The sequence below is a fragment of the Meleagris gallopavo genome, chromosome 22 (assembly GCF_905368555.1).
Source record: "Meleagris gallopavo chromosome 22, MGAL_WU_HG_1.1, whole genome shotgun sequence".
Lineage (NCBI taxonomy): Eukaryota > Metazoa > Chordata > Aves > Galliformes > Phasianidae > Meleagris > Meleagris gallopavo.
In genome coordinates, this window is record NC_139425.1 from 6,844,308 (window position 1) to 6,865,006 (window position 20,699).

The 20,699-nt window shown below is 38.9% G+C and overlaps 1 protein-coding gene across 1 annotated transcript; it reads left to right on the top strand.

Moving 5' to 3' along the window:
- The first annotated feature begins 337 nt into the window (after positions 1 to 337).
- LOC100542400 (protein-glutamine gamma-glutamyltransferase 6-like) lies at positions 338 to 14,577 on the top strand. Its single transcript, XM_085241856.1, has 13 exons — positions 338 to 344; positions 2,455 to 2,628; positions 3,584 to 3,823; positions 6,082 to 6,200; positions 6,816 to 6,944; positions 7,047 to 7,227; positions 7,455 to 7,590; positions 9,298 to 9,401; positions 9,484 to 9,726; positions 10,969 to 11,286; positions 12,165 to 12,328; positions 13,252 to 13,376; positions 14,367 to 14,577. Exons 1-13 carry the CDS (start codon positions 338 to 340, stop codon positions 14,515 to 14,517), a joined length of 2,091 nt encoding a protein of 696 aa, XP_085097982.1. The 3' UTR covers positions 14,518 to 14,577.
- Positions 14,578 to 20,699: the final 6,122 nt, after the last annotated feature.

Genomic DNA, 20,699 nt, shown 5'->3' on the forward strand with positions numbered 1-20,699 from the left:
CGTGGCACACCCATTATTCTTTGTAGGAAGTTCTACTCGTCTTGGAATTCAGGAGAATGCATTTCCTCTGAGTAAATAATTTTGGTATCTCCTCCCGTAATTACACCCACATTGTACAGGAACATTGGCATTAGACATACTTCTATTATAGCAACTAATTAATTCATTTGACAAGCCTACATGTATTAATAACAACTGCTAAGTACCTATTCCTCCTCTTGAATCTCAGCTGGCGGTACACAAAGATTGCTGGGTTTCTTCGTTTTTTGAATAGTGCAAATTGGACTCCCTTGAAGAACAAAGAAGAAGGCGTATGCAATTCACATAAGCTAAGGGGATGGCAGGTGAGTTCTCTGTGTCAGTTGCTTCCCTTCAGCAGGTACTTTACTCAGGATTGGTTACTTATGATACCTGCCCTGTAGAAATCTGCACAGATTTTTTTATCCAGAGGAAATTTCATACTACCATTTGCAACTCATTTGCAGTGTCTTATTGTCATTACCAATTACCATTACATAGGACTGTCTGAAAATTATTTTCAGTTTAACAGGAGTTGTTTTTGCTGAGGGGGGGAAAAAAAAAAAAATTCCCATCACTTTAAAGGCATCGCACCTAACTCTATATAAACTCTTTATTTTTAAATGCTTTTTCAAAAACATTCTACTTTATTTTGTATTAAGAAAATCTGTGTAATCCAACATATGAGAGCATGAACTCCACAGAAGGGAATTCAAAGAAGCCTTAAAACCCTCGTAGTGACAATATCTCTGCTTCCTATTCACCAAGATCAACATTTAAAATAATGACTGGTGATCTGGACAATTGGAAAGCAGTTCTATCTTTTATTCAATTGTGAAAGACAAGTTTTCAAGTCAATTTTTTTAATGTTGCTTTGCTAAGGAAATAGCCTAATGCTGTTGACGTCCCAGAAATGTGTGATACTGTTTCTTTCAGTCTATCAATGCTTACTCACATTACTTCTCTGTGATCTCAGACTACAAACAAAATACCCTTTTCTCTTGAATTTAATTATTATTATTATTATTATTTTTTTTGACAGATTAAGGTAGATTTTGCTCTTAATCTTTCTTCAAAGTTTGTATGTCGATCGTATTCTAAGGTGCAGCTATATTGTTTCAGATCTGACTTAGTATTTTGTTGCTGTGCTATATGGTATGAGACAGAACTGGAAGCTTGTCTGAAGATCTCAACCATAATACGGCCTTGTGCCACAGGCCTTAATCCATCCTTTCCCACTCTGAGAGTTGCACTGAAGCATGAGCAAGAGAAGGGAAAACATTCCTGCTAGGAGAATCATATACATACTTGCTTTTATACTAGTATAGTATATATATGTTTACGTACATAATGCACGTATTCATTAAGCACATATGCTTCGATGCTAGTATAGCTTTTAGGGTGGCAAACACTGCTTTGTGGATTTTATACAATAGACTATGATAAGAGTATGTGTGAAGGGGGACACTTGTTATCAAAGAACTCCAAGCACATTAAAAGTCATCAGAATTACTCTAGGACATGATGAAGGTAAAACCTGCTAGAACAGTAATCCCAACCATCCGCTTGTAATTTTGGACAGTGCTAAACTTAGCCAGATGACTTTCTGTGTCAAAAGATCCAGTGTATTATCGAATCGTTTGAGCTGAAAGGAATCTTTAAAGGCCTGGTCCTACTCCCTGCAATGAAGAGACACCCACAGTTTGAGCAGGAGCTCAAACCCCCTCCAGCCTGACTCTGAGTGTCTCCAGGGATGGGGCATCCATTACCTCATCTCTGGGAAACCTGTGTCAGTCCCTCACTGTCCTTACTGTAAAAAAAACCATATTGCTTATATTCAATCTAAATATCTCCTCCTTTGATTTGAAACCATTTTCCCTTGTCCTATCACAACAGACCCTTCTAGTGAGTTTGTCTTCCTTATTTCTTACAGTTCCCCCTTTAGATACTGCTAATGTGTCCACAAATATTTCTTATTCATTCATTCAAGACAGATCATCTCTCACTATGCATCTTTCCATACTCTAGTCCAAAATGTAAGCAGGAAAGGTAAGACAGACATCCTAACAGACATTTCTGGAAAATTAAAACATACATGTTGAAAATTGTAGAGTGGATAGTAGCCACTATTGGTACTGACTTTGAAAAGACTGTGATTTGCTTCCATAAATTTTTCAGTCATAAAACAGCATAAAACCTGTATATAGGTACTAGGAAGTATTTGTGATCTTGGTGTATGACTGCCCAGTAACAAAATACAAGCACAATTTTTCTGTTATTAACAACTAGACTTCATCAATTTAGTTGATCATCTGCTCTTTATCTGTCCTTCTTCCAATAAAAGATAACTGCTCTTGCCAATCTCGTCGTTCTACTTGGCAGGAAATGAGTTCTTCTCATGCTGTCAGCTTCTTAATATTTTCTCTTAATTTACAGAACTGAAACCAACACATATTAGCTGGCAGCCTTCAGTAAATGCAAGCGCACACCATACTGACAGATATGCCAACACTGAGCTGACCGTGAGGCGTGGACAACCCTTCACTATTACTCTGTACTTCAACAGACAAAAGAACCCTGAGGAGAGCCTAGCTTTTGTCACTGAAATAGGTAATGCTCCCTTAGATTACTCCACACTTACTCAGCTGTAAGCACTATTCCTTCTACCTTCCCCTTATTATCACAGAATGGCTCAGATTGGAGGGGACTTTAAAGATCATCCAGTTCCAACCCCCTGTTGTGGGCTGGTTGCCACCCACCAGATCAGGGCCCAGAGCCCCATTCAACCCAGTCTTGAATGTCTCTGGAGAGTTTAAAGCTATTAAAGAGTTTAAAGTATCAGACCGTGCAAACATTTGGTCCCCTTTTTGCCTGTAAGCTCCATTCGTGTACTGGAGGGCCACAATGAGGTTTCCCTGGAGCCTTTTTTTCTCCAAGTTGAAAAAGCCCAACTCCCTCAGCCAGTCTTCACAGGAGAGGCACTGCAGCCCTCTGAGCATCTTCGTCGCCCTCCTCCAGACCCACTCCAACATCTCCACATCTCTCCTACACTGGGGACCACAGGCCTGGATGCAATACTGCAGGTGGCATGAGGGCAGAATAGACGGGGACAATCACCTCCTTGCTCACAGCCAGCCCTCTGTTGATGCCGCCCAGGATGCTATTGGCCTTCCAGGCTGCAAGCACACACTGCTGGCTCACGTCTAGCTTTTCATCCACCAGGACTCCCAAGTCCTTCTCCAGCAGGTCTGCTCTCAGAGCAGACAGACGCTACTCTGTGTGTGTATCCAGGTTTGCCTCAACCCAAGTTGAGGCAACTTACACTTGACCTTGTTAAACCTCATAAGAATCTCATATATCCAATTCTTGAGTGCATCCAGGTCTCTCTGGATGGTGTTTCTCCTTTCTATTTTGCCAACTTACTATTATGCTTAGAGATTCAATTTTTCTTTGTGCATTTCTAACACTTCTTCCCCCCACAATATGTTCCTTTGTAGCCTAAGTGTGAGGTTAATACTAAAGTAACCTTTTAGAATGTAAACTAATTGCCTCATCTTTCTGGCAGGACCAGCCCCCTCAGAATCTCATCGTACAAGGGCTGTATTTAACCTCTCTGAGGTGGGAGCAAGTGGCTGGAGTGCTGCCCAGGGACCCAGTGAGTCTGGACATATGACCTTTATAATATCTAGCCCAGCTAATGCCATCATTGGACGATACAATCTCTTCCTCCAGGTAAACTCAGGAAACAAGATCTTCTCCAGATTCCTGGGGCAGTTTGTGATTCTTTTCAATCCTTGGTGCCCAGGTAGGTACTGATGACTTTTCTCTTGAATGAAACTGATCTATTAGCTTGCTCCTTCAAGCTGCCTTTCTTTGGGTTGCTATATCTCAGCTATGCATTCACAGATCTTGTTTCACTACATTAAAAACGCACCACTTCTCTCACCTCTTTAATGAAATGTGCTCTATGGAATGACTATAGACTGTCTTCAGGACTGAGCAGATCACATATTCTGTAGATGAGAAACTAACAGGCTTTCGTTTGCACATGTACATTTCAGAAAATAAAGCATACAGTAACTCACACCAAAATCAATGCAATACTGCTCTTGTACATGTTATCTGCAGAGATAGTAGCCCAAACAATCCTTATAAAAACTGATAGAGGACTAATGTGAAGATTGGTACTTCCCACATCTTCATAATGGGTTGAAAAGGGCCTTCTCTTGCTGCTCCCATTTTTAATTTCTGCAGCCTCAGCGTGCTGCAGAAGAAATGCAAATTCCCAAACTCAGATTTTGCAAATCCATGACAGAAACCTGGATTAGCATTAAACTATATCACTCTAAGGTTAAGAGAGCCTGTAAGACAAGAGAAATAGAGAAATTGTTGCCAGATGATAAAGTAAGCAATGTCCTTATAATTTAAAACTAATGATTTTGCAGAAAAGCCCTCCAGATTTACCTGACCATGCTATGACCACTGCTAAAAAAAACAAGTATCATTCAAGTACGATGTGGCTAAATAAGTTGCTGCTCCTGAGAGACAGGAACAGATTCAATTTGAGGATACATTACCACTATAGGAAGTGCCATAGTAAAAGGAAATAGAAAAATTATGTTCCCTGCAAATGACTGTCTGTAGATACATTTCCACATAGGAGCTTAGTCATTAAGCTGGAAAAGACAGGAATTAATTCATACATGTAATATCAGTAAATGAATACTTAAAGCAGTCAAGGTTCAAATAGAAATCGTGAGGGATATGGAAGTACTTACAGGTCAAATGATGAGAACCACAGTAAAATGTCCCTGAAACGACAAATGCAATCTTAAACTGCATAAGAGGAAATACCTCCTCAGATGTATAATTAATAACACTGCACAAAAAGTTAATGTGGCCTCACTTGGGCTATTCTTTCAGTTAGTCATTCTTGAACAGGAAGTAACATTCCTGAACAGGAGTATAACATGTTCAGAGCAGTGTTACTACTGTGACTGAAAACACAAAAAGCCTTTTGGATAGGAAAAAAAACTACTTAAAATTTTTAGTTTACCCAACAGGAAGCAATTAATTTCACAGACTGCATTTCTAAAATAGATACAGAATTTGGAAACAGGAAATTCCATCTTCTAAGAATGGTAAAATTAACAATAATTATTAATTATTAATTCATGTACGAAATGATGTTTTAATATTAAATGTCTTTACGAAACTTTAATAAAAGGAAATCTCTCCAAGATACTTGCAGCCTCAGCCATTCCGATATTCTGACATAATCTTTTTACTTGCAGGAAGGAAGGGAAGGGAAGTTCCCTTAGGAAGGTAAAAAAGTTGACTCAATAGAACAGAAAACTTTTATAAATATTTTCTTAAATCCTGAAGTTTCTGAAAATAATTTTCAATATTATGATATTAAACAGAGCCAAGCAGATAGTACTACATAAGGAGAGAACAAATCAACCTAAAAATCTGTGGGAAGCCAATGCTCCTGCAGAAGCTACGCACCGTGTCAGAGTAGGGCAACTAGTGAGTAGCAATGCAATCAAAGAGAACAGTTCAACAGGCTCTCCTAATAACATTCTGATAGTTGTTTGGATCAGGCAAGTAGAGATCTTTGTTTGAGACTTTTAAAACAAGATGATCGTGACTGGAAAATAAAGGAAAATATTATTTGCATGATTATTTTCAAATGTCTTTTCTAACTACTCTAACAAAGCATAGAACTCCAGAGAGCCAGCTGGGATTTTTTTTCATCTTCCTCACAAAATTGAAACATAAAGACAGGCAACATTTGTATAATACAAAAAGGCTATACTAAAATTGAGGAAAATAGTCACAGTAATAACATGCCTTTTTTTTTTTTTCCCCCCTTCCACCAGGACATATACAATAACAAGGAATTTTTACTGAACTGCACATGTCCAGGGAGTTATAACATTGAGATGTGGTTTTCCAAATAGTAAAGTTAGTTCCACACTTTAGATAATGATAGAAATATTTTTCAAAGGTTGCAAGTTTTCCCCATTTTAAGTGTAAAAGCATGTACAACTTGGTTTTCAGGTGATGATGTCTACATTGCTAATGAAAATGAGAGACAGGAATATGTTCTAAATGAAAATGGAATTATCTTTGTGGGCAATGCAAAGTACATTGAAGCAAGAGGATGGTACTATGGACAGGTAAGCTGCAGAAAGTTCATTTGTCTCCAATATCATTTTAACTTACCATTGTTTGCTTCTTTGATAAGTAATACATATTTATATGCAAACTGGACAAACCTGGCTGGCTCTGCTTGTGGTGTGCTCACTGTGTGTCTAGCATGACTTTGGCTTGAGAGCTTAGCACAGCACTGCAGCTAGTGTTGACTTCTACAAGTACTGTGTGCTCCAAATACATTTATAGAGCTTATCTGTGAGCAGAGCATCCACAGTACAAATGAAAATATTCTCATGGGGCTGCAAGATACCCATTGTTTTTAATGAAATTACAACCGGCCAGAAATGACACTGACATAATTCCAGGGAATCCAGTAACTGCAGACAGAATAAGCTTGCCAGTTGTAGTTTTACAGAAGTCATTTCTCCTGATGGACAAAGGCACTATGCCAAACTCATGGTTTGTTTAGATATCCTTGGCTTTAGCCAATATTGTAGTCTGAATTGCACACTGACTTTATGCCTCACTGTCCCTATAATCTTTGGTCTGGAATACCTCAGAAAGGAGGAACTGTAGTGAAATCTGCTCTGATCATGTTAGAGTAACTATTTTCTTAAAAATTTCTCCTACCTTATCAGTTTCAAGATCAACTCCTAAACACCTGTCTCACCATGCTTGATCTGAGTCTATACTATCGTCAGGATCCAGTTGTTGATGTAGCTCGAAGAGGAGACCCTAAATATGTGGGCCGAGTCATCAGTTCTATGGTAAGAAATGGACAACTTACTCTATAAAAAGCAGAATGCATTAGTTGCCCTATATATGGTATATTACACACAACTGCTTTTGCCTGTTCTGTCCATTTTTAGATCAATGGAAACGATAACGATAATGGAGTTCTCCTGGGAAAGTGGCAAGGAAATTTCCATTCACATGAGAATCCATCCAGATGGGATGGCAGCGTAGTAATCCTCGAGAAATGGCGTCAAGATAACTATAGGCCTGTTCAATACGGCCAGTGCTGGGTGTTTGCAGGTGTGATGTGTACAGGTAAGCATTGAGAGTAAAGGACTGTGGTGAAACAGAGGCACTTCGTGACCTCGGGTTTTTTCAGACCTACAAAGCAGTTAATTCTATAAAGAGGAACAGTGCTTTGAAGGCATCCTGAAGAATCAAATATTTTGATTGAGATAAATCTCAGACACATGATCTATTATAATCTATTACAAAAGTGTTGTTTTTTTTTTTTTTGTTTGTTTGTTTTTAATGTATTTCAGTTCTGAGGTGTTTGGGGATCCCAACTCGTTTGGTTTCCAATTTTAACTCTGCCCATGACGTGGATAGAAATCTGAGCATTGATAAGTACTACGACAGCTCTGGAAAAAGTCTTAATATCAGCAAGGATTCCACATGGTAAATATAAGTTTTTGCATCTCCAAGCAGTTAGAATGTCATGTAAAACTATATTCCATTGTTTTGGGGAAACATTTACTTCAAACAAACAAAAAAAAAATCCAAAACACACATTTTTTTTTTCAGTCCCATACTTCAAACTAATTGCAACTTTCATAAAAATGTAAAATGCTTCCACTGACAATGTACCAGATTCAAAGTCTCTTACTTATTAACTCTTAAGCAACCTGTTTGTGATAACACGACTCTGCGCCTTCCACATTCTTAACTAGTTTACTGCTACAATAACTTTCTTTCACCACACATTCAAAGCCTCTGTTTCTCAGCTTCCAATGTCATACCCTTAGGGACATAAGAGCCTCCCCAGTAAGATTTCCAGCACTCCTTTAGATAGCCTTTCACTTTACAGGGCAAAAATAAGAGATAATTCAAATACAATTTGCAAGTGGAAGAAAATAAGGTTATCAGGAGAAGTAAACACAGATTCAGCAAGGGAGAATCATGCTTGATCATTCGCTAGCATTCTGTGATATTGTGACTGCCTGGATAAATGAGCAGAGGGCAGTAGATGTTGTCTATCTTGACTTCAGCAGGGCTTTTGACACTGTCTCCCAGAACATCCTTCTAGATAAGCTTAGGAAGCATGAAATAGATGAGCAGTGAGGTGGATTGAGACCTGGCTGATTGGCAGAGCTTGGAGGTTTGTGATCAATGGTGCTGAGCCTACTTGAAGGCCTGTAGTTGGCACTGGGTCTAGTCTTGTTCAACATATTCATTGGTGACCTGGATGAAGGGACGGAATGTCTGCTGATGATACAAAGCTGGGAGGAATGGCTGACACAGCAGAAGGTTGTGCTGCCATTCAACAAGACCAGGAGAGGCTAGAGAATTAGATAAAGACGAACCTTACAAGGTTCAACACGGGCAACTGTAGGGTCCTACACCTGGGGAGGAATAACTGCATGCATCAGTACGGGTTGGGGGCTGACCTGCTGGAAGAGAGTTCTGTAGAGAAGGACCTAGGTGTCCTGGTGGACACCAGGTTGACCATAAGCCAGTAGTGTGCCTTTGTGGCTAAGATGGTCAATGCTATCCCTCAGGATATCATTTAAAAAAAAAAAAAAAAAAAAAAGTGTGGCTAGCAGGTCAAGGAAGGTTCTCCTCTTCAATGTTACTTCTAGTTCAGAAAGTCCCTAATTTTCTGACTGCTAGAAACTAGATGGGTACATCAGGGGAAGGATCACTCTGATCACACGCTGTTCCTAGATTTTTTCTAATCACTTCCTGCTGCACACAACTACAGATGAACTATTTAATGTTATGAATAATTTGAGTATAGCTGTCCCAAGTTTCTTTTTAACTTGTAGCCCTCACATTTGAAGGTTACTGAGCTCAATCCCCAAACACTGTCCATATCCAAGGCCTAAATCTTTCCTGTTACCCCCAAAGTAAGCTGTTCAGTTCCACATACTCACTGCTTTTGTTCTCTTTTTATTACAGAGGCCTACAACTCAACAGCAGGCAGTAAATCTGTACCTCATAGAAAGCAGTGAGCTGCTGTAAACAGATAACTTATGTCATGTCTTACACAATTTAAAAAACAAAAAAAAACAAAAACAAAAAAAACCAATTCCCTACACCTTTCAATCTGTGAGCCTATATGTCTCTATATTACTATGCTTTCTAGACATTGTACTCTGTCTCTAGGGATTATCATGTCTGGAATGAAAGCTGGTTCATTCGCCCAGATCTGGGAGCACGATACAATGGATGGCAGGTTTTAGATGCGACTCCACAGGAACAAAGCAAAGGTAACAGTGTAATGACTTAATGTTCCTTTTCCAAACTGAGTACGATTAATCAAGTCTGACACTTTTTTTTTTTATGCCTTAGGATTATTCCAGTGCGGGCCTGCATCTGTTGTAGCCATCAAAGAAGGTGATGTAGACCTGGATTACGACACCTTATTTGTGTACACAGAGGTGAATGCCGATTGCAACAGATGGATTGTATACAATGATGGAACTAAGAAAAGAGTTTATTGTGATACTGAAATAATTGGCAGGTTTATCAGCACCAAAGCTGTTGGCAGTAATTCCCGTGTGGACATCACTTATAACTACAAATATCCAGAAGGTAGTGTTTGTTATCATAATTTATGCCTTTCTGAACTCCTGGTGATAGGATGGGTAGCCTGTTTAGCTTGGGTATTTTCTGAAGGAATCTGAGAAATATTTCTGTTGTCAGACTATTTTCCTAATACAGCAAGTATTATATTTTTTGTTTTTGTGTACTTGCTAGCATCCTTACTATGACAGACACTAAACATACTTCAGTCTCTCACACAAAATTACAAAATGAAATATATACAAAAAACAGAGCTCTGAGTTTCAGAGGCAGAAAAATGCAAATTTTCATAAGAAGTCTTAGAGTCCACTGATTGTAGTAATGGAAGTTGTTAGATTAGTAAATAGTAGCATTTCATTTACCTTGCAGAGGGGTGAGGACAACCACCAAGGCTTTAATCAAATACCTTAAACCAGTCTTCTAATTCTAGACATCTATTCCCCAAATGACCACACACTCAGTTTCTCTCAAAGAAACTCTACTGTGTCCATTCCAACTCTTCAATTTTTCTTTTTGAAGACCCCATTTTACCCTGCTCCCATGAGTGGTGACTCAGCCTTCCTGTCTGACTTATTCACCAAACTATGCTCTCTTGTGCTTCTACTTTGACATCCAGCCATCAGCTAACCAGCTGTTATGTGTTTGCACTCTCTGTAGACACAGTCTTCAGAGTATTGGATTCTGAAAACAAAACAGTTGGGAAACAGGAAAGGTAGAAAGTGTCATTCATCTGTACTTAAGAAAATGAAACAGCAACTGTTAAAATCCGCTTAGCTATATAGCACGTTTGCAGGAATATTTTTAGATGCCTAATTTCTGAAGGGAGATATGTCTTTAAATAAGAGTTACAGCTTGCTGTTCAGAATCAGTGGCTGTATTTCAGCACTTCCCTCTGCAAGGTTTTAGCGCAACCACCTTTAATACAGAGGCTGTTTATCATCAGATTAGCAGTGACACCTACAACACTACTGCATATTCTGAAAAAGAAATCTTGCATTTTCAAAAAAATCCACCAACAAATGCATGATATTTCATTTCAGTAACTTATTCACCTTAGTACATTATGTTTATTACTTTTATGAGAAAAAAGAAAAAGACTATTAAAAATATGAGGAACTTTCAAGTATTTCATATTTCTAGGCAGTATAGAGCTGAGACTCTGTCATTCTGATAGCTTTTACATAGAGGAGGCCCAGTGGCAAAAAAAAAAAAAAAAAAAGTATGAATTTTACTCGGTTCTCGTTTAACCAGGCTCTTCTGAAGAAAGAAGAGTTTACAAGAAGGCCTTGGCCAAGATATTTGGATCACACATCACAGAAGGACACACCGCTTCCCCACATGAAAGACTTTCAGACTCAGTGAGAAACCCTGGGATCTCTGGGAAGTTCAAGCTGGCTGAACCTCCAGTGTTTGGCAAAGACATTAACCTCATCTTAATTCTCAATAACCTATCCACTGACCACAAGACTGTGAAAGTGGACATCAGTGCGTCAAGTGTACTGTACACTAGGAGAGCAGTGGCAGAGATCCTGAAAGCAAACACCTCTGTGGATCTTGGTTCTAAGCAAGGTAACTTCTGATAACCCCAAGGAGCATTTCTACAGCTCTTCTTAGCCATTAAAATGACCTGAAGGCAAACAGAAGGAAGAAACATTGATATAATGTCCATATCAGTCTTACAGTACATTGACTTATTCCATCACCCAGTAGCACTGTTTATGACAAATTTTACACGATATTTTTCCCTTTAAAAACTTGCAGTAGTTCAACTGGGAAGTGAAGGTCTCATGAGTTGTTATAAAGAAGGAATCTATATTAGAGCACCAGAAACAACACAATGTCCCTGTTTATTGCAGGGGAGTTGGACCTTCCAGGGTCCCTCCCAACTCAAACAGTTCTATGATATGTGTGCCCATGATCAATACAATACATATAGGAACACACTTTACTCTAACAAGGAATTAAGAAGCCTGTTGTATAAAGATCTTTTTAATCTCCAGGGGCTCCCCTCCTTTCTCATACACACACCCTATACATAGCAGAAAAATATTAGGACTAAGACAAAAAACAGCTGACTAGAATGCTTGAAAAAGATCTCTTGAACAGGCTTTCTTCTTGACTGAAGTAAACAAATAGGATATAGGCATATAACTATTTGTTCTCTCCATAACTAGTAAAAACTCACAGGGACAGAAATCCAGTGAAATGCAGATAAGAAGATTCTGCTTCAGGCCAAAATCTTCCATTCCAAACTGTAAGGGTGAAATGAGCTCTTTAAAGCAGAAAAAAAAGACTCTGCAGTAGAAGGAAGTGTACAACTGGCCGCACAAGGAAGAAATATATAGACCCCTGCTGTCTTATCTTCTGCTCTCTTCCATAATTTCAAACACTCACTTTTCTTTAGTATTCTTTCAGAATGTAATAGTCCCTACATGTTTGAATTGCAGAGAAACATATCCAGTTAAAGATCCCTTATGCTTACTATGGGAAAAACTTGACTACTGACAAAAGGATCCAGGTTACTGCTTTATGTGAAGTCATGCACATGAATGGGGTTAAGCTGCTGGTGGAGAAGACAATCATTTTAGAGGACACAAACATTATCATTAAGGTAAACAATTCCCTTACTGATACCCTAAATAGACAGAAAGAACTAAAGGGCCTTCCTGAAGCTCAGTACTTAAAATGAGAATTTGAGGATAAATGCATGAAATTGGACTGCAGTTCCAGCTGTTATTCTAAAAGTTTGCCTGCTTAATCTGAGAAAGTATGTTTTCTCAAAATGGCAGTGTATGAGAGAGGCCACTTTGAATCTGCTTTGTTACCATTCTTCTTTCCCAGTCACATTCCACTGCTTTGATTTTACAGAAATTTTTTCTGTTCCATATTTATTCCAGCTATTAGCAAGTGTTCAGATTGCCTTCAAACAATTTTGACTTCTCCCAGAGTAGAGCTAAACCCTGAATTCTAATCTACATCAGGGCCAGTTTATATAGTTTTAACAATTTAACCAAATTAATTACGTGCCCTAAAAAAACACCAACCCAAATATCAGACAGATTTAATGATATGTCTATGTAATCAGTGCTCTATTTCACTGAAGTGGTATAAAAAAAAAAAAAAAAAAAAAAAGACAACATTGTATGCAGCTCAAAAGGGAGAATTTCTTCTCAAAAAGAACAATGATGCAGTGGTACAAGCTGCCCAGGGAAGTGATGGAGTTATTGTCCCTGGGGGCATTTAAGGAAAGGGTAGATGTGGTACTTAGGGACATGGGTTAGTGGGCAATATTGGAGGTAGATGGATGGTTGGACTAGATGACCTTGGAAGTCTTTTCTAACCTTAATGATTCTATAGCACTATTTAGCTAATCCAAATCCAGCTTCAAGTATTAGGAAAGCATACCAACTATGTGTTAAATTCCAGTACTCCTATCAATATCTCATTCATCTTCAAATATAAAGAGATGCTCTCCTTACAGTTCAACTGAGAAAAGTATAAGTGAATAATGGGAAAAGTGTCTTTGTCATTTAGATTCCTCGCCGGGTTGTAGTGAACAAAGCTGCAACTATAGAGATCTCCTATGCCAATCCACTCCCTGAACCTGTGGACCGCTGTGTACTGCTGGTGACTTTGATGAATCAACGGGTCAAGATACAGTAAGTGAAAGCTGTTGCATTTACTCAGTGCATGATCAATTGCATGGTTAGTTTCTCAGTTAAAAAAAAAAATAATAATGTAAATTCTCATTGCTGTGTAATAAATATTCTATTTATTAACACCAAAATGCTACCAAATAAATACATACTGAGAATGAATGATTTCTCAACCATGTATTATCTTGCTACCTAAGAACTTCTTCAAGAACTAAAAACTGCTAACAGCCTTCTTGGGAAAGCATGTGCACACATTCTTTTGTCTCTGTTACTTCTTTCACTGTTTGGCTTTTTATCTACAATACCCCTGTAGTACTAAAGTAAATCTGAGCTAGAGTAAATAAATAGGATAGCGTCTTAGCTTCCTTTGTTTCAGCCCAAAAAGAAGTTGCTCTGCTCTACTTCCAAGTAGGAGAAAACTGTCTTTTCAAAACTACGAGCAGAAGCAGAAGTTCTATTACCTTTTTTTTTTTTTTTTTTTTTTAACCCCAACCCTTGGACACTTTTTTATTTTTTAAACAAATTCACTCAGTGTTGAGTATTAATTACCTAAAGCTTGTTTTATAATACAGCCAGACTTTCTGTGGCTCTGGAAATATTTGGACATAACTCATAAAATATGGAAAATAATTTCTGGCCATCAGGAGAAAAATATATAACCATATTACTGGCAAAACGGATACGAGTCAAGCATCATCAACAGACCTTTAACATCAGTCTTCCTATTCCAACTTTCTGTGCTGACTATCCAAACTTGTATCCAGTTCTAACACAGAAGCATGAAGTAGAGATTCAAACCTTCATCATTCTGTTCTAGACTAAACTGCAGTACTGTCCTCTCACTCTGCCCAAAACCCCATATAACTCACTGAACACAGCACTGGGTCTTCAGTAACCCATTGGTGTCCCAGCTATCGTGCAGTTCTGCTTCTTGGGAATCTCAGGAAAAGACAATACATGTCTGAATGAAATTATTTTTTGTTTTGTTTTCAGTCTAGCACGACTGGCACCAAGGGAGAGATCAAGAATTTATTTTGAATTCACACCCCGCAGGACTGGGCCCTTACAGCTGCAAGTAGACTTCTCTTGTGACAAATTTTCACATGTTAAGGGCTTTGTAACCATTGCAGTAGCACGTGCATAACATGATGGAGTCAGTCTCCTATTTCAGCATTATCACAACAGGACTTTCTTCTTCAAATAGGGAACAGTGATCATCTCTCATATTACAATAGAATTAAGTTCTCTGCTTTTACAGCACTTCATTATTTAGTCTCTAACTGTACTTCCTTTTTTCTTTTTGTCATGACATCTAGAGAAATAAACCTTCTTTCCTTGTATAGATAGATTCACTGTTATATTAAATCTACTGATTGCATTAAGCTTCAGATTTTGACTTTTCCATCAAATAATTAATGCAATCTCTTCATAATCTCATTCTAGTTACCAGCAATAAATAAAAGCTATTAAAATAACTGTATTCTTTTGTAACGAAACATACATTACGTGAAAATATTATGAGAAATCACAAGACTGAGGAAAGCTTCTTTTCTATATTTAACAAGCTTCTTACATTACAAGTGGATCTCTTCCTCCATTGTTCAGCATCTAGCAATACCTGTGACTTTGTGAATGGGGAAAAAAGCCAACAAAGACTATGAAAGCAGTCTTCCCATGGCCTGTGGGCACAGGCCTGCAACGGAGCAGACAATTCACATACATATTCAACTCAGTAATGCGACCAACTCCCAGGCAGCATGAAGCACAGGAAGAGACTTGAATTAATATAAAAGCTCAGTAACACGAGGTAACTAACACTTTTTTTTCCACCACTGTATGGTCACCAGACACAAAGAACATATTTATCATCAAATCTTCCAAACACAACTTGTCCACAGGCAGAACCTGCTCCACACTTCTGTCACAGTGTTTGCATACAGATGTCTCTTTTGAGAGTTCCTGATCCTATCAATGCCAGGTATCAGGTCTCACCCAAACCACACTTTCAAATGGAGTCATAGAATGGCTTAGATTGGAGGGGACCTTAAAGATCACCAGTTCTAACCCTCTGCTGTAGGCAAAGTTGCCACCCACCAGCTCAGGCTGCCCATGGCCCCATCCAACCTGGCCTTGAACTACTCCAGTGATGGGTACCCACCACCTCTCTGGGAGATCCGTTCTTGTGTCTCACCACTCTCTGAACACAAACTTTCTTCCTAACATCCAATCTAAATTCCAATCTAAATGCCCCCTCTTTTAGATTAAAGCCCTTGACCCCTAGTCCTGTCACCATGTGGAAAAAAAAAAGTCTCTCTCTTGCCTATAAGCTCCCTTCATGTACTGGAGGACCACAATGAGGTCACTCCACAGCCTTCTCTTCTCCAAGCTAAACAAGCTCAACTCCCTCAGCCTGTCTTCACAGGAGAGGCGCTGCAGCCCTCTGAATATCTTCATAGCCCTCCTCTGAACCCACTCCAACAGGTCCACATCCCTCCTACACTGGGGCCCCATATCTGGATGCAGTACTGCAAATGGGACCTCACAAGGTCAGAAAGATGGGGACAATCCCCTCCTTGCTCACTGCCAGCTCTCTGTTGATGCAGCCCAGGATACATGGGTCTTCCAGGCTGCAAGTGCACACTATTGGCTCACATTCAGCTTTTTGTCCATCAGGATCCCTTACTCCTTCACCACATGGCTGCTCTCAAGTCCTACTCCCAGTCTGTACATGTATCTGGGATTGCATCAATCCAAGTGCAAACAAGCCCTCAAGCCTCTCTAGGGATGGCTAAAAAATATGGCGCTCACTCAATTGTTATTACTACCTGGGTTTAGTTTGGATCTTTTCAATACAAATTTAAGCTGCAGACAATTGATTTGCCTTTTTGGTTGCATGCAATCTTGATATGGATCTGAAAACAAAAGAAAACAGAAGAGACATTAAAAAAGGCACAAGGTAGAAGCATTGAGGCAAGGAAAATAAGGGATCACTCTTTTTCCCCACTATCCTTCTTGCTCCTAACCTATCATAGTCCATTGAAAGTGTGCAATTAATGGTGCACAACATCCTCTTGGGACAAATTGGCAGGGCACGTTTCTAGATAAGTCCTGGCATGAGATGCAGGACAAAAGAACATGACAGCTTAAAGAGCAGAGAAGTGTCTGTAATTACATGGGTAGAGCTTATGGCAGAAAAAGTGATGCTCTGCAGCTTCCTCCCGAGTCCAGCTCAAGACACCACGCCAAACAGCTACAGAGAAATTACGCAGAAGTACTAAGAATGCCAAACTATAAACAAAAAATGAGTAAAAGTAAAGGCAGACACTAATCAATCCCCTATTCTTCATAGAAACTTCTGATGCATAGGTGACTGTGTAATCATACCCTCCCAGTGGGTTGTATGGCTTCTAATGTAAGAAACACACATTACAGACAAGCACGTTAGGAACAAATAATGAGAAAAATCAAGGGTCAGTATGCCTCCAAGAAAGACTCGGTTATACAAAGTTATGCCTAAGACCTTCAGGCAGGTCTGTCTTTTTCATAAATTGATTATGCTATGCAAAGTCATGCTACTGAGTTACAGTGACATTACAAATCTGTGCAGATTACTGTACATTCCATGTTGTAGAATATGTACATGATATTCATCTGTATCTGGCCTTCTGCTCATGCAGTCTCCAGAAATGTAAGCTGACACAAACACATCTGACCACAATGAAGTTGGGTCGGAGGCACTTGCACAGATTGCAGAGAGATGAGGTGGGTGCCCCATCCCTGCAGGCATTCAGGGTCAGGCTGGACGGGCTCTGAGCACTGAAGGAGCTGTGAGTGTCCCTGTTCACTGCAGGGAGTTGGGCCAGATTGTCTTTAAAGATCCCTTCCAACTCAGAATCATAGAATCATGTAACTTTCCACTGACTCCTTAAAGACCTTTATTTTTTTTTTTTGTTTGATCGAGTCTGGAATGTTTTCTTCCCTTAGTAGAGAAGACACCAGGATACTGATTATAATCCTTCCTCAGCCATTCACCAGTTTTAAATAGCCATAATTAGATCCAATATTGTGCAATTAAATCAGCCCTAAATAGATGCTTATGTAGGATATTACTAAAACAACAATAACTTGTAACCACAGGTCACACCCTGCTTTATATAAGCTGTAGCTTATTTAGTGGGGTCAGTACCCCTAAGCCTTTCATTACTTATGCTGGTGGGAGAGGATTCAGAAAGTTGCTGCACGCTTTTGTAGCCATAGCCTCAACTACCCAAGTGTGGAAAAGAAGAAAGAAACCTTATGGCTGGTAAGTTTAAAAAAAAAAAAAAAAAAAAAAAGATTAAAAAAAAAGATAAAAAATAAACCATAGCTTGATTGCTCCAATCATCACTCTTCCAATACAGATAAGTGACATTTGCTGCAGAAATAGGATAAATTATATCTCATAGTTCTTGGAAAATTAGCACTTATTAGGTTATATGCATTTATTGATTAATCTATTCAAAAAGTATTTATTTGATATAATGTATCTGGAATGGTATGTTGGTTGTTGCTTTTTGTTTTGTTTTTTAACTCGTGTAACAGAAAAGTAGAAAAAGAAGCTATTCTATTTTTTTTTAAACCGCATCCATTAACTGCTCTACACAGTGCCTCAGCAGCTTTGTTGGATAGAGATGCAAGCATCAAACTGCCATACAGAAATGCTGGGCTCTAACCCCCTTATGATACCAAACTGATCAATGGCCTCACAAAGGTCATTTGATGGCCTCCAGACCCCATATCCCCTCCACAGCAAAGCAGTTATGTCAGTCTGTGTGCTCCTTGGTGGAAACATAACCCTAATATCTATGAATTGTATTGCACTGGCTCCCATGCTGACTGAAAAATTCTACAGAATGTTGCTTATAAGCACGTTCCCAAAGTCTATCCACTAGAGGAGAAACACTTTCCCAAACAACTTTTTTAGGACTCTTTTGAATGATGATACATTGTCAGGATTATTCAAAGTCCTTTCCCCCTCCCCCCCGAGTCCAAAAGAGAGATACTGAAACCAGAAAAAGAAATCATAAGATTAAAATTAAAACTGTTTACAGATTAAATCAAGGAGAAAGTTGGAAGTACACACCACCAAAGACTGGCATTAGAATTTATTGTGACTTGTGACATGTTCACTAAAAACGTCTCTAACTACTAGCTTTGGAAGGTGAGACAAAACATTAAAGCAGTAAATTCTTAGAGGCAACAAATACTAGTCACTGTTGGTTTGTGGGTTATGTTTTGTTATGTTTTTTTTTTTTCTTCCCCCTTTTTTCTTTTCTTTTTCTAAGTTTTCCTACTCCTCCAAGTGTCATTTCTTACTCTGTTGTACATTTTGTCTTCACCTGTGTCATTCCACACTGGAAGACCTACCAGCATTTATTAGGTCATTAAACATCATAGTCCCCCAGCATCCTTAAAAGCATAGTTCAGTTGTTATTATGTATTTGCTACATTTTTTGTTTGCCACTACACAAAGTGTTCTCTATTATCTGCATCACTGCACAACTAATGACACTCTCCAAGACATACTTCTTTTCCTTGCACATGAAACCAGGATAGCTTTCATATGCCCCAAATTCAGCAATCTTAGAACCCTCCTTTTCTCTCAGATGCTTCTATTTAATTTGTAAAGTTCAGGAAAAATAGTGATAGGATACATACAGGTAAAGCATTGCAAAACTAACTTCTTTTAAATCTCTGAGCCCAGGAAACATGTTCTAATTCACTCTTAAATTAGAGGACTCAATGGTAGAATTATTGTTTGCTGTAGGTTCATTTCAATTAAACATATTTAAGCCAGGAAAATAAAGTCATGGTGCAAGTAGAAGCTTTATAGCAACTTCACATCATGTAACATAAACATTACTGCATATACCTATTACTGTACACTGTTGTGCAAACACAGCAGAAAACTCAAGCCCCTCCCCTCCTCTATTCTTGTAGTAGAACCCTATCAGTTCCTACAGATCACAGAATGGTTTGAGTTGAAAGATATCTTAAAGACCATCTAGCTTCAACGCCCCTGCCATGGGTGGAGACATCTCTAGACATCTCCCACCACAGCAGGTTGCTCTAACTTCCATCTGACTGGCCTCGAATGCTTCCAGGGTGGGGATCTCCACAACCTACCCAGGCACACTATTCCATATCTACATCCTCACAGTAAAGATTTTCTTCCTTATAACTAATCTAAATCTCTTTTAGTTTAAGACCGTGCCTCTTGTCCTATCATTAAACAGCCTGATAAAGACTCTCTCCATCTTTCTTGTAGGCCATTTTTAACATTTGAAAGGCTACAACAAGATTTTCCCAGAGCCTTCTCTTTTCTAGGCTAAATAATACCAACTCTCTCAGTCTATATTCAAGGGAAAAGTGTTTCAACCCTCTGACCATTTCAATGGCCCTCCTCTGGATCCATTCCAATAGGTCTGTGTCTCTCTTATTCTGGGCTCCCCAAAGCTGAATGCAGTGCTCCAGGTGAGGTCTCACAAGAGTGGAGCAGAAGGGGAGAATTGCCTCCCTAGACCCACAGGTCATGCTTCTTTTGATACAGCCCAGGATACAACTGGCTTTCTAGGCTGCAAAATTTGAATTTCATTTCAAATGACGCAAGATGATGATAAACCAAGTCCTGTATCTCAGTTCAATGAAAGAGAGAAGAGCATCTTTCAACAACATTCGTTTGCAAAGGGCTAACATGCTCTTGTCTCAGCAAGAAATTTTCAAGTCAAAATCTTCTGGAGCGTTATAGTGCAGAAAGGCACCTTTCCAACACGTGTGTTCGTAGAAGGATCTATTTATTTATAATTATTATTAATTAAAGAACAAGAAAGGTTTGAAAGCTTCTGTAATCTGTCTCAGTATCTCATTATAAATGCAGAGGGCAACCTATCTGATGCAACAGAACAACCCATTGCACTGTCTCAGACAGCTTATTATCTGTCCTCTGGCCATTGCCTATTTCTGACAGAGTATGAAATAACAGAGAGTATGAAACACAAGCAAAAAGTCTCTACGTTAACTGACATACACATTCTCTTGACTTGTATGTCCTGAGTTTGACAATAAAGATGTTAGCCTTCTATTCATCACCTGTCATACTGCTTGCAGGTTGAACTTGTGTATGAGTTCTAATATTTCTTCACATACCTCTGTAAAGCACAATGGAAGCTAAGATCCCTGTAGGAAAAGCTGTTCTTTTAGCTAGTTTATTGTTGCAACTTTATTTTTTTAATAGCTTGATGGTGGATTTTTCTGTTTTCCTGGAACATTTAACTTCAGCTAGACATA